The 16,347-nt window shown below is 41.1% G+C and overlaps 1 protein-coding gene across 2 annotated transcripts in view; it reads left to right on the top strand.

Annotated features, from left to right (window-relative positions):
- The window catches only part of LOC120396330 (TRPM8 channel-associated factor 2-like), a 29,652-nt gene extending 26,265 nt beyond the window's left edge, over nt 1-3,387 (top strand). For both annotated transcript variants that reach the window (XM_039521129.1, XM_039521192.1), the window contains exons 7-8: nt 1,191-1,528; nt 3,117-3,387. In XM_039521129.1, coding sequence (XP_039377063.1) covers nt 1,191-1,528; nt 3,117-3,356 — 578 coding nt within the window. In that variant the 3' untranslated portion in view covers nt 3,357-3,387. The remainder of the gene's footprint in view (nt 1-1,190; nt 1,529-3,116) is intronic.
- The last annotated feature ends 12,960 nt before the right edge of the window (nt 3,388-16,347 follow it).

Here is a 16,347-nt window from a genome sequence, read left to right as displayed (position 1 = left end):
ACCACTATAAATGTCTCTTGGTCAATTTCATCACACTACTTATACATCCTTGTCCAGCTGTACAATTACGCTCCTGCTGATTATTAAATGCTTTGTTGGACTGGGGCCAGAGCATGCAGCATTTTACAGGACTCAGTGCCATCTGAGGATGACTCAGTGGTCTATCTGAAATTACTTGGTGGATGTCAGTCCAGTCCACACCAACAAACAACCATCATGATTAGAATTATTTGTGCCCTGTGTTGAGAATCAGAGGCCAAGGATAGACTGGGTCATGAAGACTAAACTAACTTCTCACCACAAGGGGTGGTCCCACCAAGAAATTGAGATCAATTGAGAGGAGGTGGTGTGTAATTTAGAAGCTTGTTCTTCCCCTGCCCAGGCTATGTCTTTTTTGTGGATTTACTGAGTGTTTTGTTATCCAACCACAGTTGTCAATCCAGCACCTTTCTTTATGCTGAAATTGACTGTAACAAAGAAATTAAATATCAATACTAAATCATACTGCCCTCCCTCTTTTCTCCCCCCGTTCCCTCCCCCCACCCCCTGCAAACTGAGGGGATTGGCATCTCTGACACTCAGACCATTTATTTCTAAAGAGCCGTATAATGAACACGGTATTAAAACATTCTAAAATACAATAAACACATTAGATCTGGGGACACCACTACAAAAATGTTCATGAATATCAGCTCTATTGCTTTAATGCATCCTCCATGGTGGTGTTTGTGCCTCTCTTGGCTGTGATTTCCATCAGCATTTGAGTTTCACTGTCACAAAAGGTCACGGAAAGTGAATTTCAGAGAGGTGTGCATGAATCTGTGCAGAAACTGAAATTTTCATATTAACATGGGAGTATTCTCAGTGGAAGGGCCTGCACATACACCCCCAAACAGGTACAGCATTTACAACAAGATGACTTATCTGACCAATCACAACATGGATCAAATTTTGATTATCAAATACTCACACTGACTTGTTTTAAGTATTCATCCAGTAACACTGACTAAGGAATTAATTTGAGGAGCTATCCAGAGGATAATTCCAGACCACAACAAAGGGTGGTTGGTCCGATTTATTGGTCCGATTTATTGTTCTTTGTGAATTATTTGCCAATTTCTAAAAAATACAAAACAATTTTCTTGAGCTGAGGTCTCACCTTGACTGTCGGCCCTGTCTCTCCCATCCAGGCTGGATGCACGCTGGCTACCCAATCATGTGTCATTTGGATTCAATAAAGGAGTTGGTGAACATGGAACACATACAAGTGAATGGTCTTTGGGGTCCCATGCATGAGCTGGGACACAACCAGCAGCGGGCAGGCTGGGAATTCCCCCCTCACACTACTGAGGCCACCTGCAACCTCTGGTCTGTCTATGTGCATGAGAAGGTGCTGGGGATCCCCAGGGACAGAGCCCACGAAGAGCTACAGTTGAAGAACCGCAAGAAGAGAATCAGCGATTACCTTGGCAAAGGAGCCCAGCTAAAGGATTGGAATGTCTGGACTGCACTGGAGACCTACCTGCAGGTAACACAGAGAGATTCATAAGAATGTGTCTGAATGCAAATAATTCTATAAAGGATGCTGGCTGGTTTGTATGTTCCACAACCATAGAAACAGGTGGTAGCCGGGGGAGAGAACTCAAAAACTTCACCCTCAAAATTCAGGCCCCTCCTGCTTGGGCTAAATAAGACTCACCATTCACCGAACGGCTTATTTATTCTACAGGCCTCAGCACAACATACTGACATAGAATTACAGATCTATTTCAGTGTGTCTAGTAGAGGGCAGTGTTGGCACATTCACATCAACTAGCACATTTAATAATGCAGGTTAAATTGTTTCTGAAAAGTAATTATATAAAAAAGACCTTCTAACTCTAAGACACACTCCCTGTGTGCAGGCAGAGTTATAGTCCCTCACTTTAGTGACTAAGGGATAGATTTTAAGGGTATTTTTAAGGGCATAATCAGCAACATCTCAGAGAGAGGAAGGTGAATTATGCCTCATCAGAGGTCGTCAAGCCAACAACTTGGATATACTCAATGAAGCCACACCAGGTGCATAAGTATAACTGGTTCTATTGCCAAAGTATAATAAGCTTCCCAGCCTTCACGTGTTACTAAATGCATGCTTTCCAGCAACCAAGCAAGCAAGAATCAATTCTTACACCCCTTTGCTACGGACAGTCCCGAACCTTCCAGCCTTGTCCTTGAGGGCTCATAGCAGATGCTGCTCCAGCATGGGGAATTCCTGGGCACCCACAAGGCCTAGATCCGCAATTGTTCATCTAAAGCAATTTAGATTGTTCATCTAAAGCAATTCTCATAGCTGCTTTTATCACCACCTTCTTCTAAGGGGAGGCGTATTCGCCCATACGCAGGCTTTGGCAGGAGACACTGCTGCTCTCTATTCCAACACTTAACATTCTCAGGCCTTCCTTATCTCTTCATTTGTTTATCCAGCTGAGGTGCTGCAAGCCAGGCCAGCTGGTCAAAGCCAATTCACTACTAGCTCCCCCCAAACCATGCTGTAACAACAGCCCAAGGTAACTTGTGGTCAGCCCCAACAGAGGTGTATATGTTCTAGTAGGTAACACATGTGAAAATCTATTAAAGACAATGATGTTGCACAGGTGTTAATGATGGCTTAACTGGATCTGTATATACTCTTATTCTTTCTTATAAGTGATGATGCATGAAAAGGAAAGATCCTAGCTCAGGTGTGTTTGGGGGGGGGCTGGTAGAGAGACAAAACATCTTTTTATTAGTAAATTGAGCATATTGGATATTGAAACTATTGGGGAAAAATAAGCCTGGAGTCCCATACCAATACTGTTTTTTTTTTAAACTGTCTCTTTTCAGAGTAGAAATACACTGTAAAATCGCCCCTCCCCATCCTCACCCCTAACTCTGATCACTGAAATATAATTTCAGTACCTTACCCCAAAATGATATCATGATCAGATAACCATGTAATAGTCATGAGGTGTAATTAGCAATAAATGTAGGTTTTGTCAGTGATCCTCATAACATGGTACCAGGTGCAGTGTCTTTTGTGTTACCTTAGCGGAGAATGATGCACTTTTAATGCTGGTTTTTTTCATGCTCTTCAGCTGCAGGAAGCCTTTGGCTGGGAACCTTTCATCCAACTCTTCTCTGAATACCAGACAATGTCTAACATCCCCACAGACAACCCTTCCAAGATGAACCTGTGGGCAGAGAAGTTCTCTCGGCAGGTGAAGAAGAATCTGGCCCCTTTCTTTGTGGCTTGGGGCTGGCCCATCAAGGGGGAAGTCTCTAAGAAGTTGGCATCTCTGCCCAACTGGGATAAGAACCCAATGAAGAAAGTGTGATGCTTTATTCATATGGAATGGTGGCTGTAATTTCTGGAGATAATTCAGAGTTGCTTGTCTTGCCTATAAGGCTAGATTCAAATCTGTATGGTGCAAGTTTATTAATTATCTGTTTCATGCTTGTTGGTATTTCTGAAGTAATTTGCCTTTGCCATGTGCAGTATAGTTAGTATATCTATATCTGGGACCTTTCACCCAGATAGAAAAGTTGACCTACATATTGAGACCTTTCACTTAAATAGCAAGTCAACACCCACACATATGTCTAAGACCTTTTACCTAGATAGATAGCTCGATCATGGAAGAATGGCATGCGGAGGGAGGCGTGGTCCAAGTATGTACCCACAGACTTAACAGGTACACCACAAGGAAAGAACTGAAATAACTAAAGAACAAAATAACGTGTATGGTTGTACATGTCATCAATACGCACAAACATACTAGCCTATGGAGTAAGTGTACCCTAACATTTTTGTGGGCGAGGAATGAAGTTTGGGCATAGGAGGAAGGATTTCCGGCACTTGTGCCCTATAAAAGAGGTGACCCACCTCTCTAGAGTATTCTGTTCTATTCTATCTATGACAACTACTACCATTAGTAGGCTGTACTTGTTTTCTTAACTTTCTAACTTCCAAGGGGACTAGGCTAAGCTTGGTTTCCCTACTTTTTTTCTTAATTTGTTTATTAGGTTTTGATTTTAAGTTTAAGTTAGTTAAGTAAAGTCTAAGTTAGCTTTGATAGCTCTTAGCGTTAGCGTCTTCTAAGCACTGCATCTCTCACTCAAGAATTGAGAAACCTGAACCACCAGAGGCGAGGCTGGTCCTGTGCCTTGATAACCACCAAGTTATCAAGAAAGGGTGTGAGTATATTAACCAAAGCTTTGTAGCATCTAATACTATATTACCATATGTATCTTTTGAATAGCAGCAATGCAATTGTAACTTTGTAACTCTGATTATTTTACCATTTAATTACTACTTCATTTATTTTAATAAAAAGTCTTTATGGCTCTATCTGCCTCAGTGTGAGCTTCCTGTCATACCCCTGAGGGTCCTTTGTAAATTCTGTGGAGCCTGATTCGGGACAAGAACTTTTATTATCTGATCAAACAGATTGGCGAGCCTAAAACCCATATTATCCAAATTAATATTATTAACACCCTAAATCAGGCAACACTATGCAGGGCCTAGATTGAGACAGACTGGTAGAGGTGAGCATGGGCAGGCTACAAAAGGGATCATGAGGGCTGGCTCACCCCTGGAAAAACAATCAAATACATGTGATGTGTGCCTCGGGGGCAGGGTCTTGGGAGACATAGAGACGTGTGATTTTCAGACCCATCTCAGAGCTGATTGATCCAGGGGAGGAGGGACCTACCATTGGAAGGCCCAACTGTGCCCCACAGTACATGCTCAGTGGCAGGACATATGTCACACCCCTTAATGCTGATTGGTCCTAGGGCAGCACTAAGAGGGGTGTGAACAGAGGTTAACAGATGGGGTGTGGAAAGTTTGAAAGGTGGGGTGTAAGGGTTTGTCTACAAAGAAAACACCTGATTATCTAAAATCCATTTTAAACCGATTTAGTTAAACCAGTGCAAACCTCTTCACACAGCTGTAAATTTTTTCAGTGTTGATTTAGCTTAACTCAGTAAATTAGCAATTACATTTTTTTAAAGTTTTTAGTTAACTGGTGCAAACTGTGTGTACAGACCAGGCCTAGGACATGAGAGAAGAACCAAGAGCCACAGCAGACCTGGCACCAAGACACCACACAGTTTCTATGGAATGAGAGAAAATAAATCTTTACTCAGAGAGATCACAGTCCCATAATTCTCCCTCATGACATCCCTGTAAAGCTGCCTTTCATCCAAATGAGCCCATGACTCCTGTCTGAAATACACAGCCACATCACGGAATGTCACCAGCATGTGAACTAATAAGTGACCCTACCTCCAATGACAATCCCACTACCCAGTGCTGAGTAATGAGGATAGGAAGACAGAAGCAGCAAATTGAGGGTGGCATAATGCTCCCAACACTGCTGGCAGGATCCAGAGGCAGGGGCTCTACTAGTTCAGGATTTGGGACCTGTTTTATGTAGTGAGGTGGAAAGAGAAAGGAAGGGGGTAGAGAAAGCGGTGTTGGGGAAGAAGCAAAGAAAAGGGACAGGATTGGTTATGGGGAGAGAGACAGGTATTTTAAAAAAAAGTAGATACAGAGACTTCACTAGTTCAAGGGTCATATTAAATACAATTACATACAACAAACAAAAACAAAGAGCCTACATTAAAAGCATGTTAAGGTGGCAAAGTTAAGCACCCCAAAGTTACGAACTGTCAGAGTTAAGGCTCCCTGTGCAACCTCAGTGAATTATGATGCAGTTTTAATTACTTGATCTTGTACTATTTTTTCAGAGGACCCAACCTCATTCAGTGCACAGGATGGATGGATGGTGCTCATGAAATGGGTAGCTCTTTAATATTTCTTTTTATACTCAGCATTCAACGTGTGGCTCCTCACCTTATTTACCACACACCATCCAAACCTTGCACTAAATACTGAATTGTTCATTTCCTCATGGTTGTTTTTGTGGTGCTCATCACTCTAATATCTGAGTCTCTCCCAGCCATCAACGAATTTATCTTCACAACACCTCTGTGAGGTGATGGGTTATTATTTTTCCCATTTTACAGATGGCAAGCTGAGGCACAGAGAGATTAAAGCCCAAAATTGTCAAAAGTGTCTATTAATTTTGGGTGCCCAATTTGAGACATTTAGGATCTGATTTTTCAAAGTACTTAGGATTATGTAGCACTTTATATGTTCAAAGTGCAGCTCCCATTGACTTCAAGTCCCTTTGCCAACACCTGGAGGTGCTAGAGCTTCTCAACAAAGCAGCTTTGAGCATTTCTTAACATGGACAAAATGAGTATCTTTCTCTTATCGTTCTTAGAAATGGTGGAACTATTTTAGCTGGGACTTTCCAAAAAAAAAAAAATAGCATGAGGCAGAAACCTGCCATGGAAAATTTCAGTCTAAGTGGTAGAAGTATGTAAAGATCAAGACCAACTGAAAACAAAATCTTCTAATGGAAAGTGTTGGGCAAACTTAACTATAGGCACTGCTACGAGCTCTGCCTGTACTGAATTGTGAAGCTCATTCTCTTTCTGGTCCCTAACCCACACTGGTATTTTTCCTCCTTTTCTGTGCTTTGGGAAATTCTCCTTTTCCAGTTCACAGTCCAGATGTTTATGTGATCAGCACTGAGCTCTCTTAGGATCATATATGGCCTCCCAGCCATCAATACCGGACTACCAAGTACAGTAGAACCCCATTTATCCGATCTAATTGGGACTGGGGCCAGATTGGATAATCAAAAATTCAAAGAGTCAGGAGAATGGGCAAAGAGCTTTCTATCCGTTATTTTAAGATGCAGCATTGCTTTTAAGCTAGCTGACCCTTCCCAGAAAAGCATTAAAACATAGCTCCGTGCTTATCTCCTTAACAGAATATATAATGCATTTGATTCTTGAAAACAATATTTTGTTCATTTATTAACAGGAAAACCAACCTGAGTTTTAACAAGTTGCACAGATCATTTTTACACGCTTTATTTTTTAACCCTGAACATTATAAGGACCATGTACAAAGTCAGTTTAATGTTACACAAGGCACCATCTCTATATAGTTGGTTTACATATGACATCACAAACAGTACAATTTTATAAAAATGCAAAACTGATAATCAGTTGTCAGATGTCATTAGGCTTTTTAAATTGACTGAGCCATCGCTGACTATCAGAGAAACATGCGCCCCCTCCTAAAGTCTGATTAAAGCTCTCAGCCTTCTCAAATAGTAAAGGACCACTAATAGGAATACCTTCCTCTCCCGCCTGTATAAAACACCAATAAAGGGCTTCATCCAGACCAGCGTCCGTCAATTGCTTCATGTTCTTCCGGGATGCAGAGTTATTCGTTCTGTATTTAAGAATTTGCTTGGTATTGTGTTTGATGTCCAATATTGTGCTTTTTCCAATGTTATAATCTTGGGCTATTTTAGCCAGTGACTATCCTTTTTATTTTATTAATAATCTCTATTTTAGCATTCAATGACAGTACTACACATTTTCACTTACTAGTCGTGGTCATTTACAAGGCTGAAAAGCTGTGATGGTTACAGTGGTGTTCCCAAGGAGGTGACATCAATTTCCCATATTCCTGTGTGTGTGATGGTTGGTCGGTTAATATGGAGAGCTAGATAATGGAGGCTAGGATTAACAGGGTTCTGCTATACTGGTAACATGTACCCCATTACCAGATCCCACACTAATCACTAAAGACTAGACTTCCTTCTCAGGAAGACCAAAGTCAGTACTAACATAGTTCAGACGGCCAGCTTTTGTACCCCAATCATTCCTGGCTATGCAGCTGCACTCATTCACTAGGCTCTTTCTGAACAGTAAACTACAGGGCACATCCTAGACTGCAGAGAATTTGTTTGAGGACAAACAATCGGCATTATACCCCTGTTTCTGCATTATTCAAATACATGGCTTTCTCTTGTCTCACTTCTTTACCCTCATTCCTCCTTGGAATTAACAGGATTAAATTTCCTTACCTGTTGCCCAAGTCTCTTAGATTCTCGATGAATTAGCCAGAGCCTCATCACCAGTCTGTGGATGAGATTTCCAGGCCTAAGTCTGGATTCCCTCAGGCAGAATGGTCAGGAAATGCTTGAGAACCAGCAGCCCTGTGATCTGCTCCTTTGTGTGGATCTCTGGCTGCAGACATTGATGGGAAAGTTCACAGCATTGACTGTAAACTTCTCAGGATCCTTCAGATTCCTGATAAAATTGTTATCCAGGCCAATGCTGTACTATAGTGGATGTCTTCTTTTATGTTAATATAGACAATTGTCCCAGATTGGGATACAGGAGGGGCTTTTAATGCTTTCTTCAATTCCACCCATTTCAGGGTTCAATGTATGCTTCTTCTCCACCTTTAATTTAGATGTAACTGGAAGCACATAGGTGCAGGCACACCCTGTTTTGAAGTTATAATCCTTTCCAAGGGATTGCCTTAATCCAGATCTGTACTATGCTCTAGCCATCTCACTGCTGTATCTCACTAGTGTAACTGGTAAAAGATTTCTAAGATTTTGGTCTTGTACCTTAGAAACAACACCACTGGCCATGTCACACTGCTAAAAATATTGGTGTTTGCTTAATGTTTTATTGAGTTGACCAAAATGAACCAAAGTCCCACAATACTTTATGACTAGGCCATAAGTGAAGTAGAAAAACACTGCTTGTGAAACTATGCTATTGATGTTGCAATGGTAGTGTCACCACGTAAGGAATGGAATTGTACTAACTACCATGAAACTGGTTCTTGCAAACAGATGTATTAACAAGGGCTGTCGATTAATAACAATTAACTCACATGATTAACTAAATAAAATAATTGCAATTAAAAATATTAATCATGATTAATTTCTCAGTTAAACAATAGAATACAAATTGAAATTTATTAAATATTTTGATTTTTTTTACATTTTCAAAGAAACCTATTTCAATTACAATACAAAATACAAAGTGTACAGTGCTCATTTTATATTATTTGTTAGTACAAATATTCACACTGTAAAAATGATAAAAGAAATAAGAGAAACAAGTTTGTTTACATTTATGGGAGATAATGTTGCCCACTTCTTAATTACAATGTCACCTGAAAGTTAGAACAGGTTCACATGGCACTGTTGTAGCCAGCGTTGCAAAGATATTTACGTGCCAGATGCGCTAAAGATTCATATGCCTCTTCATGCTTCGGCCATCATTCCAGAGGGCATGCTTCCATGCTGATGACGCTTGTTAAAAAACTAATGAGTTAATTAAATTTGTGACTGAACTCCTTGGGGGAGAATTGTATATCTCCTGCTCTGTTTTACTTGCATTCTACCATATATTTCATGTTATAGGTGTCGCGGATGATGATCCGCACGTTTGTTTTAAGAACACTTTCACTGCAAATTTGACAAAATGCAAAGAATATACCAACATGAAATTTTTAAATATAGCTACATGTGTGGAACATGCTTTCAGAAGTCTTAAAAGAGCAACACTCTGATGCAGAAACTACAGAATCCAAACCACCAAAAAAGAAAAGCAACCTTCTGCTGATGGCATCTGACTCAGATGATGAAAATGAACATGCACCAGTCTGCACTGCTTAGGATTGTTATTGAGCAGAACTGTCATCAGAATGGATGCATGCCCTCTGGAATGGTGGTTGAAGCATGAAGGGACATATGAATCTTTAGCGCATTAGACATGTAAATATCTTGGGACGCCGTCTACAACAGTGCCATGCAATAGCCTGTTCTCACTTTCAGGTAACATTGTAAACTAGAAGCAGGTGGTATTATCTCCTGCCAATGTAAACAAACTTGTTTGTCTGAGCGATTGGCTGAACAAGAAGTAGGACTGAGTGGACTTGTAGGCTCTAAAGTTTTACATTGTTTCATTTTTCAATGCAGGATTTTTTTGTACATAATTCTATATTTGTAAGTTCTACTTTCATGATAAAGAGATTGCACTACAGTACTTGTATTACGTCAATTTAAAAATACTATTTCTTTTGTTATTTACAGTGCAAATATTTGTGAGCACGTACACTTTGTATTCTGTATTGTAATTGAAATCAATATATTTGAAATTGTAGAAAACATCCAAAAGTATTTAAATAAATGGCATTCTATTATTGTTTAATACCACAATTAATCGTGCGATTAATCATGATAAAATGTTTTAATCGCTTGACAGCCCTAGCATTAACTAAAATGTGTAAATTGATTTACTGATGTAACTACAGTGAGACTGAATAAAGTGTATTTTGCTATTAAAATAAGAAAGTAGCTAACAGCAAATAAGGTATATTATATAGAATGTTTTACATCCAGAATTCTTTATATTTGTGCTAAACTTTGCTGTAGAAACTTACTGGTAGCTAAACTGTTATAAATATCTGTTACAAATGGCTGAACTGATTTAGCTGAAACTTTAAAAAAAAATCAACTTGAGACGGATACCTGGCATCAGAAATTTCAGTCCAAGTGGTTGAAGTACAATCCCTGTCCTGGCTACCTCTATATGTGCAAAGTTTGGAAGAATCCATCAAGTGAATAAGATGGATGCCCTGTTGAGTCTTGCGAAAGCAGTATACCAGGTTCTTTCATCTGGAAGAAAACAAAACCATCACTGATCAAGTTTGTAGATGACACACAAATGAAGAATACAGGTCTGATATAGAGCTATCTGGATCACTTGATAAGCTGGGCGCAAACCAACAATATGCATTTTAATATGGCTAAGTGTAAATATATACATAGAATCATAAAGGTGTAGGACTGGAAGGGACCTCAAGAAGTCTCCTAGTCCAGACCCCTGCACTCAAGGCAGGACTAGGCATTATCTATGCTGTTATCTAAATCCTTGATGAAGATATTGAACAGAATTGGACCCAAGACCTGTCCCTGCTGTGTGTTTGTGTGATTGTATGCATATGCCAATTGTTTTATTTTCAATAAATGCGGCTTACTGCCTTTTCCCCTGGAAAAGATCCCATGTGCTTCCTATAAGCATAACAATGGGACTTCTTTGATTTCTTTCACCTCACCATCAGGAAACATTTCTAAACATTTAGCCTTAATTTACTTTCATCAGCCTCATCCCATTACTGCTAATTACACCCCTTTGGAGAACCCTAAACAATTGTTCTCCTCAGAGTTTATAGCTTTCAAATTAGAACTTTTCAGGAATTTTTTGTCAACAATTTTTTTCAACAAAAGCCAAGAACAACAATTGGCTGGTGTTTCTCCTCCATCTTCTGACCAGTTTGATGAAAATCTGCAAAAGTTTCCCCTATTTTAGCCTGGGTTTGATCAGCTCTATTTCAAAGAAAGCCCCCTCTATATTTGGGCATCATTTGGCTAAACTCGAAGGGTAAAATCCTGGCCCAACTCAAATCAATGAGTTTTGCCACTGAGACAGGATTTCACGTTACCCATTTCCTTCCTAATCTTCATCAGCAAATCCCTTCAGCCCCTTAATCCAGTATTCAGTTTGCAATTAAAGGTTATGGGGCTCAAGCAATTTTTTTACATTGATAACTGATGCAGCAAGCCCAGAGGTGCCAGGCCTATTGTTCTGCTTATAAGAAGCACATGGGATCTTTTTCAGGGGAAAAGGCAATATGCCACGTTTATTGAAGATTCAACAATTAGCACCCACACACTGTCCCACCAGTCCATGTTATAGTTACCAGTCCAGAGTCTGGATCAATCTAGTGGCCAGCTAGGTTGATCACGGGTAGGTAGAAGCCAGGTTCTGTTGGTCGCGACACAATGCTCCAGGGAAGTCTTGGAAGGATGAAAGTTTCATGGCAATGCACCCTGTTTATATAGTGATTTTCCTTCATTGGGACCAATGAGTTTTGCACCATCATGCTGCAATTAATTGTTGTTTGACGGCTGCTTGTTTTCTTAAATTGTTCTTCTCATCCTTTATCTTGTTCTTTCATCAAGTCTCTCAGGGAGTTACCCCAGGCTGGTTTTGATCACAGCTAGCTTGTTCCCAGTGATAGGTGCCTGTCTCATCTTTAGAGTCATCAATCTGCCCTCCTCTATCATTTCAGTAGGGGTGTGTTGCAATCTCTTGGTGCCGTTACATTTGTCCTCAGTTTCTCCCTAGAACATCTGGTCCAGTGATGGCCTTCACTCTTATATCTTAACACACACATTCCTCATTCACACACAACACAGAATTGATTTACACAGAGCATTTGAACAGGAACATCAAATTGCAATGCAAAAGAAAACAATCATTGCATTCTTTTACTTATTTTAAAATGCTAAACCTGCAACAAAGTGGTGACCCTAAAAGGTCTGTTACTGCCTTGAAATCAGTTCCAGACACAGATTCTGGCTGATGCATCTTTACCAATGGCCCACTAGGCCATTCCTTTCTGCTTTCAGAAAGGGTGGGTGGCAGGATATGATCAAACCAGACACTAACACATTAAATGCATGCTATATTATTCATTAGTCTTCATTCCAAATTATATAAAATACAAACATAAAATCCTACTACTACATATCCCCCTTTTGACCCTTCAAGAACAATTCTTGAGTAGGTCATATTTTATACAACTGTTTTATAGCAATATACTGAGAGGCCATTTGAGCTTCTGGTTGTAATTTAACAAATATTCTTTTTGTGCAACAGCACATACAACACATTCCTAGCAAGCAAACACAGAACAATATTAACACAACTAGTAATGGGTGAAATATGATAGACAATATGCCCTTAGAAGTCAGGGACCAGCCTGTAAAAATGTTGTACCAGTGATAGGCTGTCAGTTCTTTTTTAGACCTAGCAATTTTTAAGCATGTTTTTATTTGCATGTACTATTTGAATGACACTTTTTATATCCCTCTGTGTCTATTGTAAAAACTGAGTCACCTTTGTTTCTGACAATAAGTGATCAGTTAGACCGTATCAATCTAGGCAAATAGTAACAGAAAAATTAACCGGGGTGGTGGTTATAGTGCTCTGTGCTTCTATCTTTGGTAAATAGTACGTGTGATTGCTAGTATATAATACACTGGCTTTACATCTACATTCATTCACTGGGGGTTGGCTGATATTTGCATCTTCCCAAAATATTGTTTCCCATGATGTAACACATACACATTGTCCATTGTACAAAACATGTATCACATTTTCTAGTTTGTTCCATACACATGTTCCCAATGATGTCTCCCTGCTACATGGTTTTGTGGTGACAGGTAAGGACAAGGACACCCATTTCTAATTTTGATAAGGATGCACTGATGGGCTTTCCCAATTCTTGTATCTGAGCTGTAGTATGGACAGCTGTAGTATGGACATTAGTATGGCTAATGCTTGTTCAGTCCATGGGCTTTGTCCAAACTTTTGCAAAAATTTCTTTAAAGTAGTAGTTTCCTATCTGAATGGTAATTGTTTCTGCTCTTCTTGAGCCTTGTCCTTAGGGGACTCTTTTCGCCTGAACATATTTTCTTTATTAATCTCTTTTACCTTTATAATTTTTTCGTGCTCACGCTCTTGGGCAAAAAGTCTATAACCACTAAAAACTCTGCCTGACAGGGCAGGATGGGGGAATGATAAGGCCTCTACCTTTTGGGCTCGATCCCGCTAAGACCTATGCAATTTTTCCCCAGCACACGTGTAGGAACGAGGACTCTAATCCTCCCACTTAGGGCCCAGTACCTCTACCACTGGGGATGTATATACCTAGACAGTTTGTACAGTTTACATATATATCTTATCTGTATAGTTTTCCTCGACAGACAGGTAGGCACATCAAGGACTAATTTATTAGCCTTTTCAGTTTTTGTAGCATAGGGTTTTAATTTTTAGTTAGCTTTTATTTTGTTTACTTTAATTGGCCACCCTGGAACATGGATTGTTACTGCTATCCAGTGGACGTATTTCCCCAGCTATGCATACCTCATAGGTGAGCCGTTAGAAGATGTGAACCCATGTGTCTTCCAACATGGTAGAAACTCTGTAAGAGAATTGCATACCCATGCAGAGTCTGAAAACAGACAGATACTTTGGTATGTGGTGGTGATGGAGAACTGCACACAGTACTCCAGCACACAAGCCACCGCTGCTAATTTAGCATATTGAGCCAAATGTGGAATACATAAATATGCCTTCTCCCAAGGCTCTCCTTTCTCCTCAGGAGGAACTGCATAGATTCCAAATCCAGTGTAAGGTTTGTCTTGATGATAATAAGTAAAACCATCAACAAATAAATGATACCTTTAAATAAAATTGGTTTACTGGAGGAGATAGCTCAGTGATTTGAGCATTGGCCTGCTCAACCCAGGGTTGTGAGCTCAGTCCTTGAGGGGCCATTTAGGGATCTAGGGCAAAAATCTGTCTGGGGATTGGTCCTGCTTTGAGCAGTGGGTTAGACTAGATGATCTCCTGACGTCCCTTCCAACCCTGATAGTCTATGGTTGTGTAGACGGGCAGACACCCACGACGCCTCCTGCTGGTAGTCCTCGGGAATTAGCTCAATCCAGCTCAGCGCTCCCTCTGCAGGCTGGTGATCCGCCTTCCAGCTACTGGCCCCCGTGTCCCTACCAGGACCCCAGTGCCCCTTTAACTGGGTCTCCCCCTCCCAGGGGAACTCCCACCCCACTATCCCCACTTTGCCTCAGTATTGGCTACTGCCCAGTCTCCATCTAGTCCCTGTTCACTGGGGCAGACTGCAGTATCTGCCACTCATCATTGGCAAAGGGGTTTGGACCTGCTGCCTTGGCCTACCCCTGGACTGCCCCCTGCAATCCCCAGTACCTGCTGGCCTTGTGCTAGGCCACAGCCCGGGGCTTTCCAGGCTGGAGCTCCCCAGCTCCTCTGCCTTTCCCCAGCCCTGCTCCCCTCAGGTATCCTATGTCTAGCTCCCTGCAGCCAGGCCCTTCTCCCTCTACAGCCAGAGGGAGACTGTCTGGGCTTCTGGCTCACAGCCTCTTATAGGGGCCAGCTGGGCCTGATTGGGACCTGGCCACAGCTGAGCCTGCTTTCTCCCAATCAGCCCAGGCTTCTTGTCCCAGCCACAGCCCTCTCCTGGGCTGTTTTAAGCCCCAGAGGGCAGGAGCGAATAACCACCCCAGTACAGGTTGGAAAAGCTTTCTTTTTTCCTTCCCCCTTAGATTTAATTGATTAAGACTGGGACACAAATGTGGCTCCCCTTGGTACAGTAGGGCAGTTGGTAACAAAGATGGTGTTCTAACAGGTTTTACTGCAATATTTTTTCTTTGCAGCAGCAATGCCCAGTGGGCTAGGCGAGCATTTGAGGCTTGCCCATCTTTTACCCTGTTGGACAGTAAGAACTGAAGGGGAGCATGTGATGAGTGTGATATGATTGGCTGAGGCCAATTAGAAAAGAAATGTCTTGTACGGCCCAACTGGTTGCCAATAGGTACCTTTTACAATTGTCATACTTAAGTTTCACTGGTGACATTAAATGTGAGGCATATGCCACAGATTTGATTTTTTTCATGTTTTTTTTTGTGAAGTCACAGCTGCTAACGCATTAAGACTCACCGCTACCTTTAGATGATGGGGTATTTCAGGATTTGGAGTGATCAACACCGGAGCCTTGACAATGGCCTGTTTTAGCTGGGATACTGCTTCTGTGTGTTGCTTATTTTATTTTTATTGGTCACTTTTCTTTAACAGTTGGTACAAGGGACCTGCAATGGAAGCAAAATTAGGAATGAAATCCCTGTGGTACCCAGTTAAACCCAAAAAGGATCTTAAAGCCATTGGGTCCTGTGGTAAAGGCAATGTTTGGACTGCATCCACTTTCTGTTGCGCCAGGGTTCTACTCCATTTTGTTAGGGTGAGGCCCAAGAAAGAGACACGGTTGGCCATTAGCTCTGCCTTGGCTGGATTGCATTTTAGTCCTGCTTCCTTTAGGATCTGCAGAAAGTCGTCAGGCCTTTCCAGATGCTCTTTCTTGGTCCATGTTGTTAAACAAAGGTCATCTACACATTGAAACAGAACAGTTGGTTTAGAAAATTGTGACAGTACCTGCCTCATTTGCCCATGGAATAAAGCTGGAGAATTTTTATACCCCTGGGGTAAACGTGTTCAGGAATATTGGACCCCCTGGAAACTAAATGCAAAATGGTACTGTGAAATGTGAGCCAATGGTAATGTCCAAAAGCTGTTACTGATGTCAAGGACAGTAAACCACACAGCCTCTGGATCAAAGTACTTGATTAGATTTGGCATCTTGGCCACTGTAGCAGCACAAGTGGGTGTGATCTGGTTCAGGCATCTGTAATCAATTGTGAGACGCCAAGAACCATCTGGTTTCTTCACAAGCAAAATAGGGGAATTGGCAGTGGAAGTACATCTACGTAGTACTCC

The sequence above is a fragment of the Mauremys reevesii genome, linkage group 1, assembly GCF_016161935.1.
Source record: "Mauremys reevesii isolate NIE-2019 linkage group 1, ASM1616193v1, whole genome shotgun sequence".
NCBI lineage: Eukaryota > Metazoa > Chordata > Testudines > Geoemydidae > Mauremys > Mauremys reevesii.
This window is presented reverse-complemented; position numbering and strand designations above follow the sequence as displayed.